We start from the raw sequence: 24,165 nt of genomic DNA on the forward strand, positions 1-24,165 counted from the left end.
ATGTATAAACTAGCCATACACGTTAGGAACTGCTGCTTCCCTTACACCAGCTCTCTGGTTTAGCACAAAGTTCACCTGCCTTGGACCAGCCTATCTGAATGGCCACATCTGGTGACAGCACCCAGATGCAGCGTGGGCTCTCTTGGCTCTTCAGAAGGATATGAGAGACAGAAGACAGTTTCTAAGGACTCAGCAATTCTCCACTCAGCATTGGTCACAGGAATCCACACTGGCTACAGTTACAGCTGGGGAGACAAAATTGTCCCTTCTTAGATGGTTGTCAGCAGGATCCTGCTGCAGGTTTTACCTCAAAGGCAGATCCAGACACTGCCAAAGACTGAGGTCCTGTGCTGCCAAGGCTGACAGCACCCCTGCTGCCGTTTTGGGGATTGCGCTTTACAAGTCAATTGAGCTGCTCCAAATGGAGTTACTCTTAGACCTCAGAAATGCCTATTTTTGAAACAGGCCAAGATGATGAAAATACTTTGAGATTTGAAGGGTACCAGCAGCACAGTACACACTGATTCACCTTATTTATGCGAGAGATCAAGAGGAATAAGCTGCTTCTCGACAGAGCAAGTCTTTCTAGCACCTGTATCTTAGTTAGAGGATGAGAGTGAGCTTCTTGTCTTACCAATTAACTGAACCTGAACTGGGGTAGGCAAGAAGTACTTAACTGCAAATGACCCAGCCACTTTGCCATGTGTGTTTTTCAGTTGCTACTACTGTAAACATGGGGTTCAGCTGGCAAGGAGGGAGTGAAACTGGGACTAGAAGATTTCACACCAGTTATGTTGCAGTCTAATGAGACAGAACTGTTTATCTGCAGCATCTCAGGGATTCTCAGCAGCCGTGTTTGAAACACCTTGGTGAAACAGTGTTGGTATTAGTATCAAATTTATGACAGACGTGTCTCAGTCATGAAACAGGACACGCTGCCTTAGTCTGCTCTATACTTCTGCCAGACAGGTCTGGCTTTGCACCAGATGCACTGGCACAAGCATCAGTGTCAGCAGTGGCCATGGCTTTGCTGTGGTTGTCCTCTCTGTGCTACATCACAGATGCTGGCTTAGCTAAACAGGAATCTGGATAGAGGTGTTGTGTCTGCTGTTAAGGCTCAGAAGCTTTCTTCGCAGGGCACAGGACCTGCACAGAGACCAGGGCATGAAGCTTCCAGCACGTGTCCTGTGCCACCTTCTGTTTTCTGAAATGACATCTGATGCATCAAGTAGCTGTTTGCTCTAAGTGACATTCTGAGTACTGCACTGCAGAAAGGCAAAACTTGTAAGTTCGAGGCATGTTTTGTTAAGCAGTTATGCATAGAAGAGACTAACTGTTCAATCCAGGAGATCATTGAGATTAGCAGAAGTTGAGTGTGAGAAGCAGAAGAAATCTAAAGAATTCTGTAAGAAATTGTTTCTTAAAAGGCCAGACACACCAGGAGGGCTGCACAACTCACTGGAAGTGCCTGTTGACAGAAAAAACCTTGACAAGGTAAAGACTATCAAAAGATTCTAAATTACAAAGGGTAAATAAACTGTAACTTTCCTGAATCTGCTTTATGTAAACTTAAAGATAAAGCCAACATTTCCCTCTTCCATTTCTTAATACCTGCACAAGGAAGGACATAAAGAACTGCTTTTCTTGGCAGTACTGGCCTGTATCAACCTAAAGCATATATGAAGTGACAGCTTTAACTGAGAGCAGCTGCAGGTCTCAGAAGCGTGGCATGCACACAAATTCCATTTCATTCCTACATGCCCCATCAGCAAACCATCTCGAGTTTGGGGTTTTTAGTTTCCCTCATATTATTATCTGCTATAGCATCAAGTAAACATGTTATCTTCACAACTCCTACAGGTGATACCAGGAATGGCAGGGACTCAGCCACTCATTTGTTTCACTAAGAAGCAGACCAGCAACTGGGGGAGGGAAGGTGGCTCACAGAATCTAAACAAGAATTTGAACAAGCTACCAAAGAAATTGCCAGAGTATGCAGAAAGAGAAAAAAATATTTTGCTGTGCTAGGATGAAAGAGACAAAAAGACTTTTGTCAGCTATAGCATTAAGTGTTCACAACTTGGTGTGGGATGGGTTTTATGTAACAAGAAAGAAGAATGGAATGATGCAGATGGAAGTTTAACTCCAGCCTAACTCTTGGGTGAGACTGAAGAGCCAGAGCTGCACAGTTTACAGTTGGCAAAAGGCCTGTTGCAAGAGCCTGGATTTTGCCTACCTTTCTAAAAAATAACCACCAAGAAAGCCACTTTCACTGGCATGAGAAAGACAGGAAAAAGACTCCCAGTGGGGTTCCATGAAACCATGAAATTTTTGGTAGGGTAGAAGATTCCCCCTCAAGACTAGATGAAGAAAAAGCATTGATAAGAGGAGTGCTTGTGTGTACAAAAAATAGGAAAACCCCAGATGAGAGGCCAGTTTTCAAAAAGTGGTCTCAAATACACCTTACTCCAAATGGGGAAAAAAGTCTGATTTGAAATGAAGTAAATACATACTTGCCCTAAAATGCTCAGAAATGAGATACCCCAAAGGCAAAAGTTGCTGTTGCTGCTGAATCACCCAAAGAGTGCTCTGTGATAGCCTGAGTTAGAGGCTCTAGTCTTTCCATGTCTAAAATACCACATGAATAGGCTCTGGCATCCAGAGATTCAGATCCCTACTACAGATCGTCAGGAAGCTCTAATCATACCAGCCAGGAGTCTCTAACAACAGTCCTCAGCTATGAGGAAGTAGGGGCTGATGGCAACACACAGACTAAATTATTTAAATATGATGATCCATCACTGTTAAGTCCCAAGTGCAACCAGGGTTCTGATGGCACTATCTGTTAGGGAAAAACAATCATGTTCAACAGAGACTGCAAAATAAATAAAAGAAAAATAACTCAATTTCACAGCTGAGAAATTAAGCAACAAATATGTGATCTGTCCATCTCTCAGGAAGTCACATCTTACCTTTAGATCACAGATGGATAAAAGAGGAGTATAATTTCAGCTCAGGTTACAAATACTGACACTGCATGCTACTGGGTGAGGACAACGCTTTACTCAGAGAAGAACGGAACATCAACACAGAACTGAATTCATCTCAGTAACAAGGTGCATTTCACAAAACTGACAAATATCATAATTCAGGACATCAAGTAATTTTAAAAAGAACTAAAGTAAGGCTTGGAAGCTGAATTATTTCTTAGCACTGCCTAAAGCCTATACCTGCATTTTAGTGTGATAATACATTTAATCCACATGTTCAGCCAACTAGAATTATTAAATGATAGCACTTTCACCCCCAGAACATAGGGGCAATTGAGGCAGTGCTGCTTAACCCATCTGTCCAAGGACAAAGAAGTTGTCCCTGCCAGAGCCAAGATGCAGGTAGTCTTGAATCCAAACCCTGGAGAAACCTGGAGGTCTTCCAGGTCTAACGGAAGAGGGATATAGGCTCAAGCAATATCTGAATAACAATAAGGTATGGTTTGCAGAAGGGTCTTATAAGGCATTGATAATGTTAAAGATGAAGGTACAACTAACTTCATAGACAAGTCTGCAAAGTTATCTGAGCCCATCATTTCCCACCAACCAAGTGTTCAAAAGTTTCATCTTCCTACCTGCATCTCTCTCAACAGCACTGTCACAGGTAGGTGAGGATTCATTTCTCTGGGATACCTTTGCACCACTACGCAGCACCTTCTCAAGTATGCCTCGGCCCTCTCGAAGCCTCTCCACCGATGTTGGGACCATCCTGCAACAAAAACCCAGTAACAGCTGAGGATTGCTATTATGCAGCTGAGAGTGATGTGACCAATGCACAAGGGGGCTGTGGGGTCCTTGGTATAATCACAAGACAGTCTTTAAAGTCTCTGCTTAAATTCACTGGTATTATGTTAGTGCAAATGCAAACCCCTACCACAGAAGGGAGGGATCAGAGACCACCAGCTCTCTAGGCAGATGAGGAATAAACTTCTGAACTCCTTTTGCAATGTAAATAACCTCCTGTGGGATTTTAGACTGCCAGTCACTGGCTACCATGATAGCACTGCCCTCAGAAAAACAAAGTCCTTACTCTTATCAAAAACATGGTATAAACATCCTGTTCAGTAGATCACCTGATTACAGGACACCTTCTCCCAGAAAAAATGTTTCGAGATTCAACAGCATTTTGAAAATCTTGGTATTGTTTTAAGATTAGATGCAGTTATTTTGCATAATTACTTTTATTCAAACTAAAAAGAAGCAAACCCAATACCTTTATGATAATACAGTGTCAAGACAGTACAGTCAGATAATGCAACATTCCTGGAGCAGAGCTAGCTTGGCTATTTTGCCCATTAATGCTACTTTGTCCTGTTTATTTTGTAATGTGAAAACTCTCCGCTCAAGATTGGTGCTAGATCTTGTTCCATTATATATTACAAGTGTCTGGTCTGAGGGTGAAAAAGAGGTGAAGTGGCTTTCCTAAAGCCAATCTGTAGAAGAAAAACAGAGCCACAGACAAACCCCAGACCCCTGCGTCAATATTCAATCTACCATGCACAGGACCATCCAAATCTTTTCAGAAACACATGTTTTAACCTATAAGATAGTAGCACCTTGACCAGGGATTCACAATGCCTTTACCCTAGACACTGAAGAACAAGCGCCTTAAAAATGCCTGAATTTAAATATTTAGTATAATATTAAGCGCACTGCATACCATGTAAGCATGCAGCTTAACACCATATTAACAAATTTCTGTATTTCATTTTTTTTATTTTAAAGATATATTGAAAACTGTGCTTTACATTAGCTTTTTTTTTTTTTAAAAAAATGTATAGCCCAGACATTGAAGTTCACCCCTCACTGAAGCAGAAGGGAGAAGGGGCCAGAGTTCACACCTCATGGAGGTGAATGGGGTGAGGGGGTGAATTCACACCTTCGTTGCTGCTATTGTTTTGCTGGAGACAGTTTTCTGCAAGGCTGGGTTTACTGGGCAGCAGCACATCTGTTTACATTGTGATGGCTGTATCTTGGCAACTGAAAGAGACAGAAACTTAATTTTTTTTAAATGAAAGCTATTGGCAATTATTGTAGAATTCAGCAAAAATCTGGACAACTCTAAAAATTAAGGCATGTAATTTTAGTTCCCACCATTTTCTTCTGTCCCTAATATTACACTATTGTGAATGTCTGGAAATGTATCTGAAATGTAAGCACTCAGAGTTAAAGATGAAATTGGGTCACAACTTTAACTCAGTAACATGCAGTTTCTAATACAATTTTGAAAAGTAGAAGGTGACTGTACGTTTGTTAGCCTTGCCCATTAAAACACAGAAGAACAAAAATTTAAAAGGCAGCAAATCTGCTTAATCCCATTTCAAAACGTATCAGCATGGTTTCAACTTTATATCCAGTGTCCCATAACAATACGATCTTTATTCCCATACAATACTTACTCATGAAACCATGTGAGAAACTGGAGCTAGAGCACCTGCTGAGGAGCAGCAGATGAAGCTCACAGAATATAAAACATGGTACTAGAGCAAGGCTGCCACAGTGACACCTCACCCCAAACTATTTTTATTTTTTTTTCATTTGGTTAAGGTTTTTCTTTCACCCTTTTACAGGCAGAAGGAAGTGGCACAGGTGAAGAAGGACATGGGATATCAACACTTGTACAGAATAATATTTGATTATAAAGTAATGATTATAAAACTAATCATCAGCTGACTGCTTCAGCTGTGGCCAGTCCCAACATCTGGCAGAAGGTCATCTGGTAGACAGAGTACTGTCAAAGAGGTACAAGACAAATGATTTCTATTGATCTCTGCTTGAAGTCTGATGGAAAAGTGAAGAAAACCGATCTTATTACTCCTGCAAATTCACCCAAAACAATGTGTCTCAAGCACTTTCAACATAGACTTCATACTGCTCACTGTCTTCAGCATTGCTTAGCATCTCTTCCCTTACCATCCCCCTGCCATTACACGAGCAGTGACACAGCTACGCATGTGGAGAATCAGCATTGAAAAAGGTATGCCTTTTTGCCTGTGGTGTGCACGAACAGAACTTGAACACAAAGCAGCAGAGCCAGCGTACTACACAGCTCCAATCAGCAGAACAACTTAAACATCACTGCATCGACTCTATAATGCAATACTCTGCACTTCAGTGCTGCAGTACTTAATATTTTGGACCAGTGTCCTGGTTTCAGCTGGGATAGAGTTAATTGTCTTCCTAGTAGCTGGTATAGTGCTATGTTTTTGAGTTAGGTATGAGAAGAATGGTCATAGCAACAACTGAAAACATCAGTGTGTTAAGTAATGTTTAGTCTAAAGTCAAGGATTTTTCAGCTTCTGATGCCCAGCCAGCAAGAAGGCTGGAGGGGCACAAGAAGTTGGGAGGGGACACAGCCAGGGCAGTTGACCCAAACTGGCCAATGAGGTATTCCATACCGTGTGACATCATGCCCAGTATATAAACTGGGGGGAGTGGGGGCAGGGGGGATCGCCACTCAGGGACTAACTGGGCATCAATTGGCAGGTGGTGAGCAATTGCATTGTGCATCATTTGTATATTCCAATCCTTTTATTATTACTATTGTCATTTTATTAGCGTTATCATTATCATCATTAGTTTCTTCTTTTCTGTTCTATTAAACCGTTCTTATCTCAACCCAAGAGTTTTTACTTTTCCTGATTTTTCTCCCCCATCCCACTGGTGGGGTGGGGAGTGAATGAGCAGCTGCATGGTGCTTAGTTCCTGGCTGGGGTTAAACCATGACAACCAGACATTACTATCAGGTTCAAAAGTTTTTGAAGACCAGCCTGTCTCCTTAACAAACCTCATAGTAACATGATAAAGGTGGTTTTTCCATGCCTTTGGCAAGCCACCGACTGCAATCTGGTAACTGCTCTTCAAGCTGTGTGTGCAAGACATTAGGAAAGCTGGAGTTGTTTCACTGTCCCTGCTTCTCAAATGCAAAGTTGCAGAGGGCTCTGTTAGCTTTCCTTCTGAATAGGAGTTGACTTTGTATGACTCGTGTCCAAAAAGAGTGGAGGTTCAGCAGGAAAAGACCTGGATTAAATTTTCATCGCAAGAGCAAGACCTTCAGACCTGAGACCTTAAAAGTAAACTAGGGGAAGAGAGAGACAACTGTTTAACTTCGTATCTTTCAAGACAGATTTTTGATATCTAAACCAAGAACTAAAGGGCAGGCTGAGAAGGCTGCTGGTATCCTTCATGGCTGTTTAGCAATTACAAAAGAGAACAATGCCAAGAGACCCGACTGAATCCATCCAACTGCACATATTGTTATGGAAATGCCTCCTAGAGAGTATGATCCTTCTCTGTGGAGCAATCTCAGGCTTGCTTGGAAGGATAACACTCACCACCTACTGCTGATGTTCTCCTGGGATTTGCTGAGTGATGTTGAGGAACTAGCCCCCCTCAAGTCTGGTGGGCTGATGTCCTCTACATGAGGCAGGGAGGGATGAGAAGGGGAGAAGCCACTTTGTGGGGAGGACGGGGTTCGTACTACGGAACCCGGCAGGCTGTTGCCATCTGTGTCAGTCACAGAACTGCTGCTGCCCTGTCGGGTAGGAGTCCCTGTACATCGCATTGAATCGCCTCCCTCCTTGGCTTCTTGTTTCCGCTTGCGGTATTCTAGTAGAGATACCTGGGAGAGAAAAATACAGCCATGAGTCAGGGAACGCAATGGACTAGGATAGGGGGAGGAACACACCCACACACCATTTTAAAGATCTATTTCTCTGGGGTTGCAGATAAAACTTTAAAAGGTATACTGGCATTATAAAATCTTCCCAAAACTGCAGAATTTTAACCTGCTTAAAGCAGGTTCCTGCTATGGTGGTATTGAAAACTTCCAGCACTACCACCTGAACAAACTACTTTTGGCAAAGGTAGAATGCATTTTGTGCAAAACAGTCTCAGATTTGTCAAAGACACAGACCAAAAGGTCCCAGATAATGTAGTCTCGTAACACAGGGACAGCAGAACCAAAAATGCACAAAAATTTCCAGCTGAGCACTTACCTTTCAGTGTGCTTTCCCCTTAGAGTTATTACGAGGCACAGAGCCATAAAGGACTCACAGAAGGCAGCTCTGCTGAAGAATTTAATCAACTATGACTCAACGCCTGTATAGGCGGCTTTACGATGATAAAATATTGAACAGGATATTTCCAAAAGTAACTCAACATACAAAGGTTTTAATATAAGTGTAACTTTAAAAGAAAACCAAAGGGGAAAAAAAAAATCAAAACCCTCTAGAAATGGAATGGAAATAAGATATTCCATCCAGCTGGACACTTATACAAATGACCTGAGTTACCATGCTTGCAATAAAAATAAAAATAAATAAAAATAAAAATCCAAGCACAAGAAAAGGCACCAATATACATTTACACCAGCACATGTTTATTTGTCCCATGGGTACCCAGTTTTAACATAGCAATGCCTGACTTGTCACTTTCACTCAGGTTTAGTCCCATGAGGGTCACTGGTCTGCTATTAGAAACCAGTGCACATTTGCTTTCTTTAAGCAGTATTTCTGTGTTTTTTCATTTCAAAAAGCTAAAATTTAAGTAACAACCTTCATCTACTTTTCTTGCAATGTTACTCTGTTTCCGTATTAATGGAAACGTTCTAATATGTTCTAATGAACAGCCTATGTTTTCTTTTGAAACTTTAGACCCTCTTTCCTAGTAAGGAACCCTTTCATCCTGATAAATAACACTTCCACCAACTAGTACGGCTGCATTGCGTTATTGCTCTAGGTCTTGTCTCAGTTTAACAACTGTTTATGAAAGCTGCTAGTATCATGCTTTCCTTTCTGTGCTCCCAGAAGGGGTATTTTCATCGTGGTCTTTTTCTTCCACCTCTCACATCAAAATCTTGCCTAAAGGGTAGCTCACTCTATTTTAACAACTTTTAGACTGTTCTCATCCAGGCACTGTATGCCTGGATTACTTGCCCAGACTGTATTTTAGTTGTATTCTGCCTTCTTCGTTCTCCCTGTTAAGTCTTTCCCACAGTGCTTACTGTTCCCACTCAGGTTCCTGCAATCTAAGAATTTCTTTTACAAGAATACTTGCCTTCTTCCTTTGTGGTGGATTCTGGGGAGCAGATCTGACGCCTTCACAAGCCCTCTCGCTGCAGGGAGACATGGATCCATGCACTGTCTCTTTAAGCAGCCCTGACTCATGTCTGCTGAAATATCCTTCAGCAGGAGAGCTGCAGCATCCTGCTTCCGAATTCATTGGCTTCCTCTCTCCCAAAGGAGCAGATCCCCGCAACAACCCATCTACACGTGGCATAGCGTTCAATGGGGAGAAGGCATACATTAAATTAAACTCTGTCCGAAAAGCCTGATCAGAGCTTCGTAGCAGCATCTGTGCTTCCCCACTTTTCCCTGGGAAGTTCATCTCTGAAGTAGAGTTTATGGAGGGTTGTGGAGCCAGATCAGAGGATCCAAAGCTGAGCAGCGATGGCCGTTCTGGGCAGGTGTTTGCACCGGAATCCAAGTACCCACCCTTCAAATCCAGGTCGGATCGAAGGCAGAGCTGGAAAATCCAAGAAGGATATAGGAGGGGGGTGGGAAGTTAGGGAAACAGTCAGGCAAGGGTAGGGAGAGAAACTTGAGTCAGAAAATACTCTGTACAATGCTAGCTTACTGCTTTCCAGTTCCTTTCTCATTACCCTTTTGGTCCTTTCCTGCACTGTTCTGTTCATTCTACAGGGGAATGACCAAGACTAAATAATAATCAGTTTAGCTGTCCAGTACAAGATGCCCTTTCCCCTTTAGCAGTCTTGCTGCAGCAAGAGGATAAGGCTCAGCACTATCCCCACACAGTCAAGGAAGAAACCCAAGCATTTTCAATTGCCTCTATGTCCCAAAGTTGATGTTAACACATAGTACTAGCTAGGTTCATTACGGGGAGAGAACAGAAAAGATCTGCTGTCCATTTAGATAGAAAAGATATGCTGTCCATTTAATGTTTTATTAGCCAAGTTCTCAACTGTCCCAGGTCAGCCACTACTAACTTCCTAACAATAAAATGCCCAGGACCTCCTAGCCATTTGTTTTCACTTATTGTGAGCTTTGGAAATCTCTAACAATACTACATTCCTTTAATTTATACAGCATTTCTACATTTTACATTCTCTAACAAAACCATAATGGCATCATCTTTGTGCTGTCACAGTTTCTGGAGCACTAGGCACTGACACAATGGTATATCCATTTATCTACTTGAAGTGCCAAAAAGCTTCCAGGGCAACGGCATAATCGTCTCCTTCACCATGTTAATGTCAGGATCTCAGACAATGAGCATAACTGACAAGATTTCATCCTCTTTGCAGGACTACAGTGCTTAGGGAAAAACACAGCACCACCAGGCACTAGCTCTGCCCTACTGCTGCTGCTGAGAATGTTTCCTCTGCTGTATTACAGCTCCAAGTAATCTGCCACATTGGAGATGAGTGCGTATTTTCTACTATGAAACAGTCTCTGAGCAAGGTACTTCACCTTATATTTTACAACAGGCCAGTAGGTAAACAAAATACTACTTTCTGTCATCTCCTCAACATCTGGGGGTGCTGGTTGACAGCTGGCTGAATATGAACCAGCAGTGTGCCCAAGGTGGCCAAGGCGGCCAATGGCATCCTGGCCTGTATCAGAAATAGTGTGGCCAGCAGGAGCAGGGAGGTGATTGTTCCCCTGTACTCAGCACTGTTGAGACCACACACCTTGAGTCCTGTGTTCAGTTTTGGGCCCCTCGCTACAGGAAAGACATGGAGGTGCTGGAGCGTGTCCAGAGAAGGGCAACCAGGTTGGTGAGGGGCCTGGAGCACAAGTCTTATGAGGAGCAGCTGAGGGAACTGGGGTTGTTTAGTCTGGGGAAAAGGAGACCTTATTGCTCTCTACTACTGCCTGAAAGGAGGTTGTAGCAAGGTGGGGGTCAGTCTCTTCTCCCAAGTAACAAGTGATAGGATGAGAGGAAATGGCCTCAAGTTGTGCTAGGAGAGGTTTGGACTGGATATTAGAAAAAAATTCTTTACTGAAAGGGTTGTCAGGCATTGGAACACACTGCCCAGGGAAGTGGTGGAGTCACCATCCCTGGAGGTGTTAAAAAAATGCATAGATGTGGCACTTCAGGGCATGGTTTAGCAGGCATGGTGGTGTTGGGTTGATGGTTGGACTTGATCTTAAAGGTCTTTTCCAACCTAAACCATTCTACGATTCTATGATTTTAAGTTTGCAAGTGAACAGGTGATAAATCAAGACTGAAGAGAGCAGGTCAGGTGCACCACTGTGTCCTTGTTAAGTCAAAACTAGTAGGGAATGCTTTCCCTTTTCTTCCCCAGTAGTCACTTTGCTGCTACTGAGTAAATATCACACACCACTTATCTGCTGGGCTGGGGCTGAAGTTGCTGATGGTATTTCCAGGGTCCCCAGACCTCTTGCCTTCACCTCAGTAGCTGAGACGTACCAAGTCTTCACACTGCCTGTTTCCCACCAGTGTCAACAACTGAATAATAAATTTCAGTCTTAAAGTTGTTTGCTCTCTTGTGACAACCCTGAAAACTCTCCTCAGCCTTATTGTGACTAATGCTCCACCCTTTTTCCCACTTGCCTCCACACTTCTCATCCCTCCCCTCCCACCATGGCCTCAAATGCACACACAAGCACACACACTTCCAGCCTCAAATGCAATTGAGACTGTGTGATAACTACCTCAGGTGACATGGACTCAGGCCTATGCGCAGGGGAACTCTCAGGGGAGGATACGTTCTAGAGGAGGGAAAAGCATCATGTTATTAATCTACTTAAAAAGTCAAGAAACAAAATAAAATCAATTAAAAAACAAACACAGAGGTTAGCAATGGCTATTCTAAACAAAGACTATCCCAGGAACTGGCCCCAGCCTGGATGGCAAGTCTGTCCATTAAGCGGTTTCTAAACAGAAGGACAGACAGGACAGACAGGAAGGACACAGACAGGACTGGGTTACTGTGTTTCATGCTATAACCTAGTACCTAAACCAGAGCACATAAATGTTAAGAAAAGCAGCATCTTATTCTTTGCATTTCTGATGCCGTCAGATAGATTTTTGCACCACAAAATATAAAGAAAGCCATTTAAGGCATTTAGTCCGAGAACACGGGAGAGATGGAAAGCCTGTTTTTGCCCAAAAGGTAAACTAAGATCCCCCAAACACTATAGTGAACTTTCACGGACATTATACTAGAAAACAAAAATGTCTCCTTCAACCCACTGTGGGCAACCTTTCCAGCTAAAGTCAAGAGAATAGGTGTGAATTCAGCTTCAGAATTCAGGAGGACAGCTTTATGAAATGTATCATCTGAGCACCTATCAGTGGAAGGCAGTGTATGCATGTGATGGTGTGGTTAAGGCCTCCTTCCCAAGCACTCTCCTCTCCATGCTACTGAGCAGGCCTAAAATAGAATCAGAAAGGAAGAAGGTTTCCCAGAGGTACGTTGTTATCAGAGAAATAGGGCAGGAGTCACTGCCCTCTGCAAAGCAGAAACACTCAGAAAACTGAGGAATCTCAGAAACTTCTTCGATAAAAAAAGCTTCTGACAAACTCCACAGAAAAAGCAGATGCATGTCATCACACTTCTAGTCACTCCTATGAATATGGGAGAGGCTAAGCATCCTCCAATTTGTTTCCAATATAAAAAGTCCCAAAACTGAGTCTGAAAAAACTCAGTCTGTAAAAACCCAGCCAACCAGAGCTTCAGAAGCTTATGATACAAGCTCTTCACAGAGCAGCTAGGAAATTAATCATGAAGGAAGTTTCTTAAAAGCCACAGCTTTCAAAGATGTATTCCCCAGCAAGCCAGGATGTCAAGCAACATCTTCTGCTCGCTTGAGGAAGCTTGTGAACAGCTGGAAGAACCTTTCTGCTGTTCTCTTCCCAGAGTGCCATAGGACTGAAGTATAAAGCTTTATACATGGGGAGATGTATTCACTCAAGTTAGAATTGATGGTAACTAAATGAAACAGTCATGACATTAAAATAGTAATATTATGAATGAGCTGCATTAAGAGAAATACAAAAGTTTGAACAAAGAAGCCTATGGTCTATTGTGCTGTTAGACTCTTTTCAATGAGAAAAAAGGTAAAAGGGGCAGGTAAGGTATAGATGCCCAGTGAAATCCAGGCTTCCCATGTCTTACACATGGCAACAGAAATAACTAACACTAAGGTGGGACAGGAAATTAGTGACTAGACTGTGGAGGTCCATGGCAACACTGCCCTGATCTGCCATCTCAACCACAGCAAAGGTAAGGATTGTTTCCAATCAAGCTCTGTGCTTGAAACAGTCTTTCATGTCTCTCCTCAATGCTCTGCAATCTTCCCTGCTAACTTCCACAGATCTGCCTCTCAGACAGCTTACAAGAAAGGGCTCTCAAAGAAAATAATCAAAGCACACTAAGCTAAAAATACCACAAAGGACTGTTTGCGCTGTTGCAAAACAGATGACGGATTCCTGCAAAACAGTCCCTAGCACGGAGCAGTCTGTCACTGCACAAAATATTTTTTTAAATGGTTTTAACTGGCAGAGTGTGAGCAGCTGGCCCGAAGATTCCAATTTTTAAAAAATGAAAATACGCAATACTAGAAAATAAAACTAAAACTGCAAACAGCATGACCCCTATTTACAGGCACAGAACAGCAACACAAAGTGGAAGATCCTAGCTGGATGGATGCTGATAACACTCACACAGAGTTGAAAGCAAGGGAAACCACCTACACAGACACAGACCGCTCAGCACTTCTGCAAATTTTTGCAAAAGGAAACTTCAAGAAATCAAAGGTATAAGGTATTTTCCTTCTACGCAGTCAAGGGAAAGGAAAATCAAAGGATATAGTGGAAGCTGATGTAAAGTATTTCTACCACACAGGGGGTTACTGAAAGCTGTTTAGGGAAAGAGAAGCTGAGGATGTCAGACAGCCTTTGAGAAGTGGAGCACTGTTGCACTCTTTGGAAGAAGCAGGGATTGAAAGCCACATTGGCAGAGATCTGAAGTGGCGAAGATGACTAAAGAACACTGAAAAGCCTGCAAAATTTGGGAGCTACTGTGGAGAAATGGAGAAAAGAATTAAGACTAATGTTACTGATAGCTATGAAGTGAGGGGAAGGTGTGCTGCAGCAAGGTTTGACATTTAATAGAGCAGGAGATTTGGCCAGAAGTGGAGTAGAGAAGAAAGACAGCAGTGCTCTCGAGTCTGACACTATGATGCTGCTCAGGAATATAGCCACATACTCAAAAAGAAAGGTGTCCCTAGTGCTACCTCTACTGCAAATATTCCAGTTCCTCTCTTTTTAGCACTCCCAGTCCCCAATCAGATTTACCTCAAACTGTAGTGGAGTATTGCAGCGACTAGCAGCCAGAGAAGGAATTGGTGAGAACATCATGCCATAACCATTGCGACTCTCCTCCTCTCCTGGCAGTGATGAGCAGGGTGTAGCCAGCTGTGGGCTCACTGAGCCAGGAACCAAAGGGATGGGAGGTGGAGGGGTGACGGGAGATAGCGGCCTCAGCAACTTCTTAACATTCTGCTCCATCAAGTAGCGAGACTTCCATTTCTTCAGGGGACTCAGCAAGTCTAAAAAACAAACTGAGCTGAGGACAGGGCTGAACCATTAACCTTAACCATGTGCAAATGACACGCTGTCTTCTTCCCCCTACTCCCAGCCCAAATGGAGCCCAAAAGTCTCCAACGTAACTACGAAAGATTCCTAAAGATGAAGTACCTCTGAAGTACTTTTACACCACTCTTGAGGCATGTCTAGATACTGATAACAGAACAACACATAATCAGGAACATACAGTGAACAAGGAAAGGAAATATTTCAACTAGAAGTAAGCACAAAAAGGAGCCAGGGAAGACAGGAAGGCATAAAAAGAGGAGAGGGGAGTGGAGGAGAGGGGTCAGAGGACATGTCATTGTCACTGTGCTATGAACAAACCACAAGCAGCTCAGTTATCATTACCTGAGCCTCATAGTTCCCTATAGGCTACATCAACACAGCCCAAACACATTTCGCTCCCACAAAGGATTAATGCCTTTCCCTCAGGCCTACCCCTTTTCAAAATAGTATCTTTTTTTGATGCTTAGTTTTAAAAAAGAAAAAAAAAAAGTATTCAGTAAATTCTGCAGTTCAGTTGTTTGTTTCTTCAGGTCTTGCTTAGAGACGTGCATTTATTGGTTCTGGCATTCTGTTTAATTTCCTATTCGTCTAACTTTTCAATAATCAGTTCTGTATTATCTGTGTGTTGTCTAGCTTCCCCTCTGTCATCCTTGGAAAACTGATCCCTGACTGGGCAGATCTTCACCCTCTTTCTCTGTAGAAAGATTCAGACACAATATTTAACCATTCTGCTTCTTTACTCATAGATTTTAGCTTCTCCATCTTTGAGACTTACTTAATCCTTCGCTTATTACATACATGCCTGTGAGACTTTGCTGTATCTTCCTATAGTCAGTAGATATTTAGTTGTCCATCTAACAGCATCCTGCTGAAAAGAGATGATATTGTACCCTTCCCCTCCACCCTCCATTGGACAAATGATCACACAGCACTAAGGTTGATGATGCAAGATAAAGTGATGATCTTTTCACAGGAAAATACTGAGAAACTTTACACATTCTCAAGCTAGAATGGGTCTGCGGAAATTTGAATGAATGGCAAAGTAACATTCCCACCTGCCATAAAGCTGTGCCATCAAGCAGCAGTACACATTAAAATGTCATCCTGTACAGCTGCCCTTGTTATTCAGCAGTTTCCCAGTTTCACTCAAGTGCCCACGCTGCCCTGATGGTGCTGAGCACTTACCTGTGTCATCTTTGCAGATGCTGGAAGAACTGCTGTTCTCGTTACTTTGGTATAGACACTGGGTTCTGTTCTCTTGCGGAGCTGGTGAGGTCTGAGTCATCCCCTCTTCCAGGGCTTGTTTGATCCAGCGCTGAAACAGAACGAGACTACATAAACGTGCAACCCCTCTGGTACTTTCTATGTAATCTTGCAGGATGCACTCAAACTCCTACACTTCTGTGCAGCAGGGCAGACTGCTCAGAACACTGATATTACCTCCTTCGCATGCGCTCAGACAGGAACCCGTTAGAACACAGCTGTTAGCACTGAGTCTACCACCTACTGTGATGGGGCTGACTATGTGCTCTTGATGAGATGTATTCTGGGGATCAGCAGTCTTCAGCAATAACACAAAGATAAGTAAAGAGCAAATTATAAATAGATAAAATGCAAAACTCTGGCAGCTAAAAACTATTAAAAGCAATCTTAATTAAAAGAAAAGGGAGATAAATATGATACTATCTTAAACCCCTGGTTTTTGCAAAAAAGCTGTTTCCTGCCCATGAGCACAAACATACTGTCCCCCTGCTCCACTAAGGCATATTACAGCTTAACACAGATACTGCTCTAACAATTCCAGCAGAGAAATGGCTAAGTTTAATCACATAACAATTCTTCCAGGACTGTGCTTGCTGCCAGAAACAAAGAGCAAAAAAATCTGATAAAATGCAAGCAGCCGTTTTCAAGGGGGCTAAACCCAGAAGAGAATAATAAAGGCAAATCTTTTCTTCAGCTACTAATAAAAGAGATAAAAGTCACAGTGGTCTTCTGAATATGGACAATAAAGAATGTTTCACATCTCATGCAAGTGAACATGAATTGAAGTCTCAGCAAATCAGCTGCTGCAGTGGGTGTGCTAGCCCTTTATCTTGATACAAACTGACTCCTGGTGGCAGGCAGGAAACCTTTGCTTACTTCACTATAAAAAATAACTGCCACAATATAAGGAAGAACACCCAGGTGATTCAGTAAAATGACAGCAAACTGCTGAAAAAAAGCAAACAGTAACTTGCATTTGTGTAGTTTACCCAAGGGACTTGCTTTACCAGCCTTTGCTTCTCCCAGAGAGGTTTAAAATCGTAAGTTTACCTTTCAGTAATCCACAGTTCATCTGCATGCCAGCAATAGGTATCCTATTAGAGATACATGTATATGTCTTATGATTCCTCAAAGCTATCACGAAAGTGCATCAGTAACTCAGTGGCCACAATCCTCAAAGTGAAAACTTCAATACGAGGATGAAGAGCAGGTGGCAGGATCTATTTTGATGGCCTTCACTACTGTACAGCAGACGCTTCTTCTCTGTTCAAATAACTCAATGGATTCCACTGTGGCCACCAGGAAAAGTGAGAAGTGCCAGCCAGTCTGGAGCACTGCTACCTCAAATGCAGCATCTGATCTGACAGCCAAGTCACTGTACAATGTGTGATTAATGTGAGCAGGTTATACAGTTCAGTTTCCTTGCGAGGTTCAGACATTGGCATGCTTTGGACGCAAACTGAGATCATCAGCTGAGGTTTTTTGGCACAGTCCTCAGTAGTTTAAGGAAGAGGCCTGCTGACAATCCAAGAAAATATGTGATCTATTTCAACAGCCTTTATAAATCAGCCTTCTGACTGAGTAGTCAGAAGCACACAAGACAGAAAGATCAGGTCTTGAGAGAGCAATGTCTTCAAGTTCTGGACCATTTTTAGACCTCAGCTGGCTGAAAAGGAGGTCTTCCCTGTGAGAGTATTCTAAATGTTCCTGAACATGAGAAGGAGACTTTTTCTACATCTCCAGACTGTTAGTGATAAAAACACCTAATGCTACCAAGCGTTTTCCATGAAAAATCTGGGGAACTCCTGCAAAATGGATGAAACCCCTTACTACAACAGTTATTGGTTATTTACTTTCAAAAAGTAGAAATCTAACAAATTACTTTCTGCAACATCTGTTCGGGACACAGAAACTTTCAGTATTTTATTAATTATTTAGATAATGGAACAGGTAGTGTACTTAAGTTTTCAGATGATGCCAGCCTGGGAGAAACAAGAACATGCTAGAAGACAGTATTCAAGATTTCCTACTAAACTGGGAAATGGATGTGGAAAACCAGGATGCAGCTTAGCATAGGCTAGAACAAAGTACCACATAAAGCCAGAAACAATAATTTCTAAAATTACAAGCTCAAAAACTAATGGGTTGTTCTAACATACATAGTAAATCATGAACTGAACACAAATCTAAATCAACATGTCAAAGAAAACTCAGTCGTCATAGTGAGATGCACAAAACGGGTATAGGCTACAGAACACAGAGCAACTTTCTGCTTTGAAAATGCCCCAGCTGCAACACAACATCCAGTTTTGGGCACTCAGCTTCAGGGAAGATGTGGACTAAATGGAAGTCATCCATAGTGAGACTAGTCCATTCCCTCTCCAGCTGTAAGAATTATCATATGACTAGAAAACAGCCAAACATAGCAAGAGATTGGAAGACTTGTTGCATGACAACAGTTTTCACTGAATTGCGAGGGTGCTGGCTAGTTGTAGAGCAAATGCACCGAGCAGAGAACTTGGAATAACTCTGCCAGTTTTGCTCTGGGTGCTTCTCTTTTCCCTGAGGCTCAAAGACACTGTTAAGGTTCAAAAAAGCAGCTTGAACCTTGCAATTCTCAGCTTAATGATGCATGGGGAGGTTGCCCAGGCACAAGGAAACAAACATGGTTTTGTTCATATGAGTACATACGAACCATCAAGAGCTTTACCTATGAAGAAAATACCCAAAAGAGACCCTTAGCTTCTTTTTGTAGGTGCCTGTTAGGGCATGACAACAAATTGGCTGAAGGTGGAAACAGAAAAGTCCAAAGCTTCTCTCTGGAAAAACTCCCTCAAAGGAAGGCAAAGAAACCAGGACATGGTACCTGACTTCGAAAGCTACCAAGACTGGAAGACCAGAAAGGATTTCCATAAAATTGTTCTCAGGTAATCACACAGGAACAGGAAGAGCCCCTAGGCAAAGCTGACAGGTGATAGGCAAGATGGATTCTGATAAAAATCTGACTGAGCAAACTAACCTGAACTTCTGTTTCCCTGTGGATGGCTAAATGCTAGGCACTTACTGGCCACATACCATCACTGGAGGAATGAAGTCCTCAGCTTCGCTCAGTTCAGGCTTCCTACACAGCCACAAGTATCTGTTGTAGATAGACAGTCTATGATCCCAAACAAAGAGCTGTGCACTTGCTCTTGTGAACAGGCAAACTCAAAGCTTTGCTAAACAACAAAGGCTCTCCAAGGACAATGGATCTTGACTGAGGTACTGTATTCTTCAGGTCTTTTGCAACACTGTCCTATCCCCACAATGCCAACCAGCCTCTGACTGTGAAAGTAGTAACATATGCAACAATTAAAACTCCTTGAATCGCATATGCTGGATAATAAACAGCCACTACAGATTTGAAAGTACATGTTTCTAAGAGGAGAGTCACAGAACAGTTCTACCATGGTAAAAGGTAAGTATGAAGACTGAACCCCAGCTAGGAGAAGGTCAGCAGTCAAAGTCTGGAGACTGCATCAACACATCAGGCAAGACCAGCTCAGCAGGAATACATGGAAATAGGCTCAAAGAGGACACAACAACTTTGCAAGGGTGCCAGTAAGAGTTTGATCAGTATATAGCCCCTGAAAGTAAGACATGAGCAAACATACCTTTTTACAGGAACTGTAAATTCCATCCAACAGAAAGGGCCTTCGACGTCTCTCAGGATTGAAAGGTGAACCAAAACGAATGTAGTGTTTAGGTGTGGTACAAATCAGCGGAGAGTGGATGAGACCTGGCAACATATTTAAGGTAGTTGCCAAAACTGTTGGGTCTGTAGTAATGCGCAGAGGGCATTCAATAGGGCACTCCTGCTTTTCTGCCTTGTCATTCAGCCATTCTGTAACAAGATACTGAAGGAGAAAACACACACGTCAGTGCAACTAGCACAGGTGAAGAGGAAAGGTAACATGGCACAAAGGCATATGGGGAAGCAATGCTCAGATCAGTCCACATGCTAAAACCTCCCTTCCTCCTTAACAAGAAGGAAGACAGCCAGGACTTCCTGCATCAAACCCAATTCTCATCTGTTAGAGGCACAACAGGTAATCCAGCTTTACAGAAGGTTCTCCCAAAACTTGATCACCTTGTTCAAAACTAGTTTCTAGCTGGAAGTCTAAATGTATTAATGGCTAATTTATGCCCAGTGCGTGGCAGCTGCCTACTAGGTTCTGCTATTTTTCGTCCTTTCCTTTCCAAGTTCCTCCCAGCTTGTGCATTGTAGTCCACAGTCACATTCCCTCTTGGTCTTCAATTCTAAGATGAAAGCTAACCTCTTTGACTTTGTCCTAAACAAATACACCCCAGCCTGACATCCCATCCCATCCCATCCCAAAAAGATACTGCCACTGATTCCCACACCAAACATTTTTATGCCATTCTAAATTTATTTTTAAATTCCAACTAATCTTTAGTCCATAATGGCTCCATTTTTCTCTCTTTGTTCTCTTGCTGGTATACACAAAAGAACCTTTGTTTTACCATCCTTCACAAGATGCAACACCCTGGTTATTTCAAGGTGGTGTTTTTTTCAAGCAAGTCTCACTACATCTCTATGCTGCTTTATTTAAGGTAACTTTCTTGGTTGACAGTTGGGAATACATGGAAAACATCTTAAGATCATATGTATCCAACCTTTTCGAATAAACATCCTCTCTTTTGGGTCCAGACACTAGTGCTCTTTTCCAAACTATCAGCATCTAGTTTTTAAATGACAGCTACTGCATCAGAGTCGTAACAACCACTTTTGCATACTGCTGACAAAAGCTTTTGCTAGCCTACTATGCATAGATCCAAACACATCAGCTCTCCCCATATTTCTATTAGTACCTTGTTCCCCTGCAGAACAACACAAACAGCTTGCTGTCCTCATGGCCTTTGCCAGCCGTCTCCCAGGCCTCTTGTTGCCCTCCACACCAGCACTGAAACATCTGCTTTTTGCTTCCCTCACCCAGGGCTCAGCCTCATCACCCAATTCCTTATGTTGCCAAGCCCTTCCAACCCTTGTCTCCCAGAGCCCCTCAAGCTGGAAGCAGTATCTTCCCCACATACACATATACAGGTGTATAATTTGCCTCTTTCTAGACTCTTTGCCATACCCGAAAGTGAGATCCTTCCTGTTGCACCTGTACCACCCTGTTGGTATCTAAGGTCTATGTAGACTTGCTGTAAAGATCAGCTAATTTCTTTTTCCGATTGTTTTGTGTACAGAGTTGAGCAGCTAGATGCTGAACCATGATGAGGGCCCTTAGCTACTATAGAAAAAATAATACGAAGTCACGTAATCCCAACCGTTTTGAAGAACTGTTTCTCCTGAGCCAACTTCTCCCCAAAGGCCACACAAAACCTTCTTTGCCCCTCTCCAGTTTGAGCACTCAATCATATTTACCTTTTTAGTTTTGGGGTACTTTACTGCAGCTCGATTAGACTGAGATCCTGCAGCCAGGATAGCAGTTGGGTCAGATCCCATCAACTGTCTGCCTTCTCCTGGACCTTCTACATTGCTGACATCTGTTGTGGTTACCAAGCTGGCAGTGCTTCCTTCCTCTGGGACAGCCTGTGCGAGTTCAGCTTGCTGGGAACTGGCTTGTTTCTGCCTTCTCAGTCTTTGTGCTGAACTGGTCCGGTATCGAGAGAAGCGACTTTTCGGTCGGGGTCTGGAGGGTTTGGCTGGAGCTGGCTTAGTAACTGTTTTTTCGGGGACAGCATCCTACAATATAAACTGTCATTAGCCCGAGCACCTCTAAGAGTATTCTTTTTCTCTGCGTACAGGATCAAGGATTGAGATTTATTTATTGACACTACCTGACTCATAAAATCTGGTTGGACTCTGTTTGTACTGGCTCATAAGATGGCTTTGAGGGCCCTTCTAAAACACTGGCACATTATATTTTTGTCTGCTGTGTTCTTAAAGGGATCAGCCAGAACACTGGTCTTAAGGAAGAAAGCAGCAGTATGAAACTTGCCACTTGTCTCAAGGTAACTGCTCTTAATCCTGATCTGAGTTGACATGTATCATTCCAGGCAAGCATCTGGACCCTACCATATAATGGGAACACATGCATCCAAAGTAGACCAGGCCAAAAAACCCAAAGAAAAAGCAAAAGAATTCCTCAGTCACTGCAGTTACGCATTCAACTTAACCTCACACTAGTACAGAAGGGGCCCACTTGGTGAAGGAGCTAGGCTTGTTCAGCCCAGAGAAGAGATGACTTAAGGGGACCTAATAGCAGTGTTCCTACATCCAGACTGAAGCCACCAAGATGCAGTGGTGCACCAATGTACAGACACTGAAATGAGAGGTTTGGGCTAGATAAAAGGCACAATTTTTTCACCATGAGAACAGTAATGAATTGGAAGAGGCTTCCCAGAGGGGCTGTGCAATCTCCATCCTTGGATGTATTCAAGACAAGACTGGGTAAAACACTGGCCAACCTGGTCTGACCTCAGAGCTGATCCTGCCTGACGCAGAATGGATTAGAGACCCCATGAAGCTCCTCCCAACCTGAACGATCTTATGATCGGGTATGCTGCATCTGGAGCTTGGTACAAGCTATTAAACAGTCCTATCTTCATCTTACCACTACTTGTGAAGACCGTCGTGTGTTCACCCCAGTATTGCTGTTACTGTTAGAAACATTTGGAGCAGCAGCACTCAGTGCTGAACTTCCATCTTCAGTTTCAGGAGTCTCTGTTTTTATTTCCTCCAGCTCAGGAGCTTCAGAATTGGTGCTGATTTCAGCATCAGTGCTGTTACGGTCTGATGGTTGCTCTCGTCTCCTCTTTCTCTTTTCCAAGTTTTCAAACATGTGCATGATGGCTTCTACCTTCCTGTCTTCCCGGGACTAGAACACAAGAGTAAATTTAAGTCAGCACTGCAAATTATGCACACAAAGAGGAGGAGGCAAGAACAGATATGGGATGCAGCACAGGAAGAAGAACAACTGCCAAATAGCAACGACAAGAGCCAGAAAGGGGACAGAGAGAAGCAGTTCTTTTCAGATATTTGCATTTTTCAACATGGCAAATTTCCCAGAATAACAACAACATAATCATGTGTTCATAGAGTAACTAGAAGAACTAGACTTTGTTCCTAAATAGGACCACTTAGACACTACGGAGTTATATTTATAAAATAGCCACAAGGAAAAGCATAATTTTGAAGAACTAAAAACCATAAAAAAGAATAAATAGAGTGAAGAGACAACTTGGAAACAAATAGAACTACTCGCTAATGACCAGAAGCAAACAGAAGCCAAAGGCAACAGAAGTGAATCAGTAATATGCAGCAAGTAAAACACACCACACAAACTGACTAAAATGATTCAGATTGATTCCTTCCTGGCGTCCAGAGATCACCCAGCTCAAAAACAAAAGCTCTTGTCTAAGCAGCTTACAGAGTGGATAAGAAAAACAGAACATGAGAGAACAGAGAGGCAAAACAAAGGTATTTATTAGGTAAACAGAAAGGACAGGAAATCTTATCACCTAGCTGTGTCAGAAATAATTGGTAATTATGCATGTAAAAGGCCCAGTACAATAATGCTGCAGTGACTGACAAAACCTAGGCTGAATCAAGTGAATTTTTTAAGAAGTGGTGTCAAGTGCCTTCTGAGACTTGTCATGGAGGATAAAGTATCTTGAAGCACACGGCAGTACTCAATCACAGCAGCCTGGCCTTTACAGTTTTCTGTTAAAAAATATTCAATACACACACAAAGAATTAGAGACTAGGAAAACTATAGATACAGGTATTTACCTGGTGCCAAGTATAGAAAACTGAATCTCATTAAAGCAGATTAACTGGTGCAACGTACAGGAACAGAGCTTACAGGCTCACGGGAAACTAACACTTCACTTAGTCTTCTTCAATTATACTGTCCCAGAAAGAGATCAGCTTCCCTGCATTAAAATGAAATCTTCCCTCCAAGCTTAAAGGCCAGTCTGATGGATGACTGCTTTTATTCAAATTTCAATAGAAACTGACTGCTTTATCTTGTCTGTTCTAAAAAAATCCATGAGATAATGCAAGGATCACTCTGCTGGATGGCCCTCGGCTCTGCAATTTGCTGCACTATCTTAACTTTTAAAGCATTCTCAGGAAATTTACACATAAATGATCTGTATCTCCAATCAGAGAAAGACAGGTGATTAAGGTATTTGA

General features: G+C 42.6%; 1 protein-coding gene across 4 annotated transcripts in view; it reads right to left on the reverse strand.

Moving 5' to 3' along the window:
• Positions 1–24,165, reverse strand: part of SETD5 (SET domain containing 5) — a 70,650-nt gene that overhangs the window by 2,832 nt on the left and 43,653 nt on the right. For 3 of the 4 annotated variants that reach the window (XM_069812084.1, XM_069812083.1, XM_069812082.1), the window contains 9 exons: positions 22,583–22,846; positions 21,391–21,711; positions 19,613–19,855; positions 15,882–16,011; positions 14,397–14,650; positions 11,750–11,806; positions 9,108–9,575; positions 7,385–7,671; positions 3,626–3,759 (listed from right to left, as the gene is read on the reverse strand). In XM_069812084.1, the coding sequence (XP_069668185.1) occupies positions 3,626–3,759; positions 7,385–7,671; positions 9,108–9,575; positions 11,750–11,806; positions 14,397–14,650; positions 15,882–16,011; positions 19,613–19,855; positions 21,391–21,711; positions 22,583–22,846 (2,158 nt within the window). Of the gene's footprint in view, positions 1–3,625; positions 3,760–4,929; positions 5,031–7,384; positions 7,672–9,107; positions 9,576–11,749; positions 11,807–14,396; positions 14,651–15,881; positions 16,012–19,612; positions 19,856–21,390; positions 21,712–22,582; positions 22,847–24,165 lie in introns of all 4 variants that reach the window. The other variant, XR_011329677.1, reaches the window with a different exon arrangement.

The sequence above is a fragment of the Haliaeetus albicilla genome, chromosome 24 (assembly GCF_947461875.1).
Source record: "Haliaeetus albicilla chromosome 24, bHalAlb1.1, whole genome shotgun sequence".
In the NCBI taxonomy this organism is placed as follows: domain Eukaryota; kingdom Metazoa; phylum Chordata; class Aves; order Accipitriformes; family Accipitridae; genus Haliaeetus; species Haliaeetus albicilla.